The sequence below is a fragment of the Castanea sativa genome, chromosome 2 (genome assembly GCF_040712315.1).
Source record: "Castanea sativa cultivar Marrone di Chiusa Pesio chromosome 2, ASM4071231v1".
Lineage (NCBI taxonomy): Eukaryota > Viridiplantae > Streptophyta > Magnoliopsida > Fagales > Fagaceae > Castanea > Castanea sativa.
This window is the reverse complement of record NC_134014.1, coordinates 39,083,369-39,092,048: the sequence shown is the minus strand read 5'-3', so window position 1 is coordinate 39,092,048 and position 8,680 is coordinate 39,083,369. Positions and strand designations below refer to the sequence as shown.

Here is an 8,680-nt window from a genome sequence, read left to right as displayed (position 1 = left end):
TGTGAGAACAGGCGCTTCAATTCCAACCACATATCCCTTGCTATCTCACAGTACATGATGCTACTAGAGACATCAACATGCATGGAATTAATCAATCATGAAAGTACCATGGTGTTGCAACTCTCCCAATCCTCACACAAAGGTGAATCATCCTCTGGTTTTGAGATCTTGCCATTCACAAAGCCAATTTTCTTCTTAGCAGTGAGAGCAAGCACCATTGCTCATGACCAAGAGTGATAATTTCGCATACCAAGCAAAGGCTGAGTGGCTAGAATATTACCTAGATTCTCATTGGAATTAAGGAAATATGGATTAGGAGCATTGGATTCACTGGTAGAATGTGTATTTGTGTGTGTGGATTGGATGTTGTGAGTTGCAGTAGGAGCATCAGTTTCTGAGGAAGCCATTGAAGGACCTCGAAGATGAGAGAAAGAACAGAGTAGAAAATTCTAGATGATGAAGAGCTTTGATACCATGTAAAAGATGTACTCTCTCTCTAAATAGAAACTGAGCTTTTATTGATAATGAAAGAATGAATTACAATTTGCTTCTAATCCTATTCTTTTATACAAGTTAAAGCTAAAACAGAAAAATAACTACTTCCACATTATCAGGTAAGGTTGTTACAATCAACTTCCCACTTAATCTTACACGTGTACACAGATCAAACCATAGAACTAATAATATGATCATAGTGTGGAATTGATTCTATCAAATCCTCTATATTCCACGTGTCAATCCTATTGTAACCACCCTTTTAGCCTCTTCCTGATGATGCAATATAGGCTGTGCTGCACTGGATTGCATCTGTCCTTGTGTTGCACCTGACAGCACCCTCCCCTAATGATGTAGTGCACTCTGTGCTACACCTGATTGCAGCTTGTCCTAATGACTAGTGCATGTCATGCACCCTATACTCTGTTGCTAAGTTGGACTTGCAGCTTTAACAACCACTTTTCCATTGGAGTGGTTATTGTCATTGATTCCTCATTGTGTTTTTTTTTTAATTATCATCTCATATAATTTTCAACAACTTTTTTCTATTTCCTTCCATTTCATAGTGTTTGGTCACCAATATTCACTTAAATTCACAACATTTCTCTGATGTTGAATTTATAAATTTAGTTGCCACAATATTTACCTTCTAGTACTTGCTTAAATTCACCTCAAAGAGAGAGAGAGAGAGTGGCATAAACTTAGGAGCCACCACACTAGTAGCGGCAGTGGCGGTGGTGAGTGATGGTAATAGAAGCTTATGGTATAATTTTGGCCATGTGTTTTGATCTAGGGGGTAGAGACTGGAATGAGAAGGTAAAATTTGGGAAGAGAAAGAGAGAATGCATCACTGCCATAGAATGGCAGTGAGAATTGGTGAGTGATGCTAAAAAGGTCAAAGAGAGCTTTGACCATCGAGGTATAGTCTTAGAGAGAGAGAGAGAGAGAGAGAGAGAGAGAGAGAGAGAGAGAGATGAGCAAATTTGTGATGGGTACATCTTGGTGAGTTCGTGGGTTGATGAGCATTAATTTGGTGTGGCATTATCTATTTATTAATTTGTAAAATGCTATTGTGATATATTGAAATTGAAGTGTGTAAAATCTCTATTTTACTCCACATTTGGATTGAATTTAAACTCTATGTCTAATTTTTTTTTTTTTTGTTGATAAAACCAGAAAACAAGAGAGTTAAACCATACAATGATTAATTGGCATGTCAATAGCCAACTTAGCTAGGAATTTAACATTACCTATTACAATCTTTGGAACAAAAACAGAGTGACAGACAACATCAGACTTAGCTAAACTATACAAGTCCTCCACCAAAATCCTCTCCATCCAATTGGGCTTGCATATCCCATTGAAGACCAGCACAGGTCTCAAGCTATTAGTAAGAAACAAAAGAAACTTGAAACCCAAACTCCTAGCTTTGATAGCAACTTCAACCATTGCTTCTAGGATAATGAGAGCACCCATTTTCTCTGTACAGCTAGACACTCTCTACAAAATTACCTCCCCTTGCAGATTTCTGGCTTCATAGGCAAACCCAGCTCGATGAAGTTTCTTGGCTCTTCCTCTAGCCACCTTGATGATTAGTTGCCAAGGCTTTTGAGGAAACTGAATCCTTCCTTGCTAGTCTAATGGTCTACAAGTTGCTGCACTACAACTAGAGAAAGCTTCCTTAAACCTGCAACTAAGAGACTGAGTTGTTAGAACAACTTCTAGAGGATTTGGATGTTTCCCTTCATGAACAACTAAATTCCCATGAGTCCATATGCTCCAAAGAGTTGTGAATATTCCCTGCAAGTAGCTCATATTATCTAATTCAAGACCTTTATGAATCTGAAGCAACCTTTCAATCCATTGTTGTATGGAACTATTCCCTAAATCAAAAGTATGCACAACCAGTGAGGTGCCATGCCAAGTAGCTCTGCTAAAAGAACAAAACAAAAAAAGATGGGAAGTTTTTTCTTTAGCTTCATCACAGAGAGGGCATGTGATTGACATAGGAATCCCTCTACTCCTAAGGGTAGAGAATGTAGGCAAGCTGTCATGTAAGAGCCTCCATACCAAGTTACAAAATTTTGAAGGTACTTGCACCTTCCAAATTAGATGCCACAATGGTAGAGCAGAAACACCCGAGTCCCTAACAATAAGGTCATAGGCTTTCTTAACCTGGTAAGCCCCTAATGAGGGATCCAAATCCTCTCCATTTCCCTTTAAAATGGAGAGTGTCCAGTTCACAGACAAGATTTTTTTGAAAACTATCAAGGGTAAAAAACGTGTCACGTCAATTAAAATGTTAAAAACTTAACTCAACAAATTCAAACTCTAGTTAAACGAAGGTTAACTCAACATATTCTTTTCTCTCACCAGCCCATCTAAAATTTCAAAGTTCAAACTCTCGTCTCCAAGGATTTTCTCTCTCCATCCCATAGTCCTCACTGTTAAGGGTGTGCTCGGTTCGGTTTCGGTCGGTTTGTATGGGTATGGCCAACCGAAACCGAAATATTCGGTTTGTGAAATTCACAACCGAAACCAACCAAAATGGCTAGAAATCAATCGGTTTCGGTGTATATTAGTTTCAGTCGGTTTCGGTCGGTTTTCGGTTTTTCAAAGAGAGGGTTATTGAGATTTTCAAATCCCTAAATTTAATCACATATAAAAACAAAGTAATAGAGCAACAGAGAGAGAGCTGTTGAAAAAATCAGAATGACAGAGAAAGAAAAACTTCCAAGAATATTTGTTCAACAATTTACAGTATTACACACGGATTCCAACAAAAAATTGAAAATATTTTGAATTAACAAAAGGGTCCAGACAGTTTTTTACCATTGTTGCACCATAGCAGGAGTCTACCACCATGCTTGAGCCTACCACCATGTCTCTGTAGTGATTTTTCAATTTGCATTGAAGAAAGAACAGAGATATGTGAGAGAAAAGCATGGCCATGGTCCATGGGACTCAGAGAACGAAAAGAAAAGAAAAGAATAAGGCGGCTGAACTGAGAAGGGCGGAGATCAGAGAGAAAATTGGGGAAGGACCGAAGGGTAGAGAGAGACAAAGAAAAAATTGAGAGAAAAAAATGGGGAAGGGGGCGGCTGAAGAAAAGAGAAGGGAAAGCAAACAGGGGTATTTCCGTATTTATGCTACTACTAGGGTTTTAAAAAACTAAATAGTAAAAAATACTCACCTCCCACGCGAAGGCTCAAACCTAGGATCAAGAAGCCAAACCACAAGGAGCACACCGCTAAGCCACTGACCAATTACGTATAAGAGATACATAAATATATATATATATATATATATATATATATATATATATATATATATATATATATATATATTTCGATCGGTTCGGTTGGTTTCGGTTTTAAAAAATCCAGCACCGAAACCAAAACCGAAAATTTCAGTTTTTAAAAAATAAAATCGAAACCGAACCAAAATTTTGGACTCGGTTCGGTCGGTTCATTTGGTTCCTCAGTTTTTTGCACACCCCTACTCACCGTCGCCGGTGCAACCATATTCTGTTCTCTCACCAACCCATCTGAAATTTCAAAGTTCAAACTCTCATCTCCAAGGATTTTCTCTCTCCATCCCACGGTCCTCACCTTCACTAGTGGCACCAGCCATCGTGCCAAGCCACCGTTGTTGCGCGAGCTATGTCTCACACCAACCTAGCATCATCGAAAAGTGCCGCCCACCTGCAGGCATAGGCACTACCCAGTAAGTTTTCTCTCTCTGCCTGGTTTCATCCACCAGAATTTGCTTTGTGATAGTGCTTTCTTGGGGTTTTTGATTTTCTTTTGAATTGGGATTAGTTTATACGCTTAAAATTTTTATATATTATCTGTGTGTGTGTGTTTTATGTTGTGGTTAATAGAATGTTTGGTTCCATTTTTTTGGTTTGTGGGTATTTTTTTTTGTCTCACTTTTATGTAAATATTTGTGCTTTTGCATGGATTTTGATTTTATTTTTAATTGTTCACTTTATTATGAAAGGTTTTAGGGAATGTATTGTGAATGTCTCTTTGTTTTCCCTGTCATGCCACTGATTGCAGAATTGGGTGTGTGTAAATTGTCCTTTGTAGGAATGGAATGCACATAATTGTATTTTGATGATGAACTGTAAAAGAAAACATTCAGCCTATGGCTAGATTTTTGCTTACTGGCTGCTAGCAGCTGATATACACTAGCTTTTAGGGTAAGGCAAATGAATTTTCGATTTTCAAAAATCTAAACTGTTAAGAACCCTTTTGTGGTTGGTATTTGAACTTTAAAGCTCTTATAGGAAGAATAATTGAATTTTCTGACTATTTTTTGTGCCTCTCTTTTTGTAGATTGGTTCTTGTATTGGCCTTTTAGTTATCCATTTGGAAAGTCTGCATAATTTTTTGGACAGATTCTGTTATTGGTTTCTCTATAATTCTGAAGGATTGAGATTTGTTAATATTGCTTGTAGGTTTCATTGATCCTAATTATCAATAATTTGGAAGGGCCTTTGGAGCTATGATACATCCCAAAGCTTTGATACCAAAAGAACTTACATAACAAAGAAACATCATACATTCATACCAAGAGATGGAGCAAGTTGTTTAACACAAGGCAAGTCAAAGTGATCAAGCTAAGATTGAAAATTGTAGACTTTGGGTGGAATGTATAATCAAGAAGCAAGAAGTGGAATGTATAGTCAAGCAATAAGCACACCAATTGTAGAAGTTTTATGTTATTATAACCAAAGTGTTTATTTCAATGAAATTCTTGTTATGTGATCAAAGTGTAAATTTTAATAAAATTTGTTCATTTTTTTAATTAAATTCTCTTATTGCTACCCTGTTGGATTGAATTTTGATTGTAATGCCAACTAACTCATAGAGTTGAAACCCAAGTACATAGATTAGCTGAGCAATGTAAAAGAAAGTGATTAACTGGCTCCCTTACCAATTTGCAATGCAAGTGCACAAAGTTCACATGAATGTGCATTTAACCAACAACCAAGTGATTTGCATTTAACCAAAAACCAAGTGATTTTTTCCCCAAACATCAACACTTACATATAAAAACAACTCCTGCCTAGAAAAAAACTGAACACTAACTACAACAAAGAGGGAAACCGATCCACTCCTAATACATCTGAAACCTTCTGCAGAAAACAACAACTATGCAGAAACACACCTCTACAGAAAACAACAACTATGCAAAAACACAAACAATACATCCAAAACCTTTAAAACAAATATGCAGAAACTGGACCTAAATATGCAGAAACAAATAATTATGCAGAAACAGTAATTATGCAGAAATTACAATCTACAGAATGTACAATCTGCAGAAATAGTAATTATGCAAAAAAACATAAAAAAATTTGCAGCAACAAATAATTATGCAGAAATTAACACCATGTAGAGATACATCTAACATGCTGATCACTGTCAGTTGGTAACAAAAGGAAATTTATGGATCATCATAACTTCAATCTTAAAGTAAGAAAATTACAAAACTAGAACACTTGGTCACAAATGTGACTAAGTTTGAACATTTGAATGTGACCAAATGTCACTAAGTTTTGGATCATCAAAACTCCAGTCCTAAACTAGGAAAATTACAAAACAAAAGCACTTAATCTCAACATGTGTCATTGATTATAAACCATGATCCTAAACTAGAAAAATGGCTTGACTTTATGAACCATCTCATTCCATCCACTTGTAACACTTTCTTGAGTCAAGGGACCTCCACTTGAAACACTTCCTTGAGTCAAGAGACCTCCTGCACCATTAATTTTGACGTTGGAGCCTACAACACTTGATATACTCTCTAAATGTGATGCTAATGCAACACTTGCTGATGAGCCTCCCTAATGTGATGCAGAACTTGTAGAAGCCGATTACAAAAAAACCAATTACACATTACACATATCACAAGCTTAGCATTAAAATTATCAAACCATGCATCTAAACTATTATTAATATCAAAGTAAAATATATAATTGTAAATATCTTTACCATTAAAAGTTGTGTAAAACTAGTAATATTTCCAGAAGATATGTCCTCAGTTTTCTTTTGTGCCATGATGTCATGTGCATATATTTCCTGTAAAAATTGTACTAGTTTAGCAACAATAATAGTATACTATATTAATGTGTAAATATAAAATAGAATGGTGAAAATAAGGATAATTTAGAAGATTACCTCCTGCACTTTTTTTCTTTTCTTTGTTTGCTTCTTTGATGTGCCTTCCTTTGGTTTCAGCATCTTTTTTATTCATGATTTCATCCTACGCTTTTTATTACGATAAATCTCCCTTTTCTTTATCTCTTTTGGTACAATCATAATTGAAGCACATAATTCATCTTCTTTGTCTGCAAAATCGGTGGAAGGCCTAATGATGTCTTCTTCTACATTAGCTTTGCAATTCCTAAGGTCACAAAGTTTTTTGTTTTTTCAAATCTGCAACTGCTAAGCTTAGAATATTATGGCCTTCTTTAGTTTCACATGCCTCATTCACCAATTGAATATATTTTGAACATAAATCCCGATACCAATCTACATATTCCAGTCGAATATCCGGCTTAATGTTATGTGTTGTGCAATTTTTTCCGCTTCCATCTTTTGCATCTCTTCTCCACCCCTTCATGATATATCTATTAGGAATCAACTTGATATCCAATACACCAAGAACTTTCAAACCATGCCTACATAAAATACCAAATGACTCAAACTTTTTGCAACTACAAGATAGAGTCTCATCTAATGGATTCCACATGACTTCATATTTTCCATATTTATTGAAAACTCCAACCACATAACTATGTGTTTGACTCACATTGTGTTCTAGGATGGAAAGTGTCATTACCTCTTCAACTTCTATCTGAAATAAATCAAACAACGTAGACGTGTACACTGTTGCTACTTGGTTAAGCATAGGAGAGCTTTTGAGCTTCAATCTTGGAAATTTATGTCTAAAGTTGTATTCTGCTTCTAATTCCTTATCTTGCTTTTGATTGACAACTCTTTCAAAATGAGTGAAAAACTCTACTATATTGAGATCAGTATGCAAGCAATCCTTCAAGTCAGCATTGAAACTCTCACTAAGTTGGGTTGTCTTCATTCCTGCTGTGAAATTTCTCTTGAAATATGCTTGGGCCCATTTTTCCTTCAAGTTAAATAGATCAATTAGCCATTTATTTTCACGAACATTGTACTTATCCAGCATTTCATTCCAAGCTGTAAGAAACTCATCTTCACCATCATACTCATAGATACATGCTAAGAAATCATCGTTAAATTAAGACTCATTTTTGAGTAAATGACCCAAGTGTTTCTCAGCATTCTGCCACATATGCCAACTACACAATGCATGATATGTCTTAGTTATGACTACTTTTATTGCAGCTAACATTGCTGCATCTTGATCTGTGAAAATAGTGATTAGCTTCTTTTCAGACATTGCTTCTAAGAAGGTCTCAAATAACCATACAAAAGATTCAATTGTTTCATCATATAAAAGTGCACCTCCATATACAACAGTTTCTCTATGGTGATTGAGACCCAAAAATACTCCAAGTGGCCTTGCATCTCTATTTGTACTATACGTTGTATCAAATGTTATTACATCACCGAAGCGGCTATAGTCAATGATCATTCTTGCATCAGCCCAAAAGATATTAGTAATCACCTCTTCATAGTCCAACTGAGTAGCGAAATAATATGAAGGATTTTCCTTAAGTTGACGACTGAAATATCTTCCCAAGCTAGTAGTTTCCCCATGCTCCATGTCTCTCTGTCGCTTAGTGCGTAAATAGTTTTTATGATCTTGCTTGGTAAAACCAAGATTATCATATCCACCAACTTGCTTACTAAGAAGCTCATAAGATTTCTTTAATCTTAATCCCGATTCATTTGCCAAATCAATTTCAATAGCATGAGTTGCAGCCACTTTCCATTGTGATGGCATCATGTGCACAGTTGATGGGAGGTGGAGATAGTGGTTATGCTCAGCAATAAATTCATTCACCACATATTTTTTACTATCTCGATTAAGTAAAATAACCAAACGTGCTTCACAACCATATCTTGTTTCTGCTCGTGGATTCTTTATATTCTGATCTCTCTTGTCTTTGCCTCAAACTCCTTTCTTCACGCACACAAATCTCCTTGAAGTAACCACTCCAGTCTTTTTACAT

General features: G+C 36.0%; 1 protein-coding gene across 1 annotated transcript; it reads right to left on the bottom strand.

Annotated features, from left to right (window-relative positions):
* Window positions 1-2,127: 2,127 nt before the first annotated feature.
* Window positions 2,128-8,454, bottom strand: LOC142625314 (protein FAR1-RELATED SEQUENCE 5-like). The gene is made up of 4 exons (XM_075798992.1): window positions 7,809-8,454; window positions 6,994-7,721; window positions 6,501-6,587; window positions 2,128-2,712 (listed from the first exon to the last, which is right to left on the bottom strand). The coding sequence occupies exons 1-4, from the start codon at window positions 8,452-8,454 to the stop codon at window positions 2,128-2,130; spliced, it is 2,046 nt and encodes a 681-aa protein (XP_075655107.1).
* Window positions 8,455-8,680: the final 226 nt, after the last annotated feature.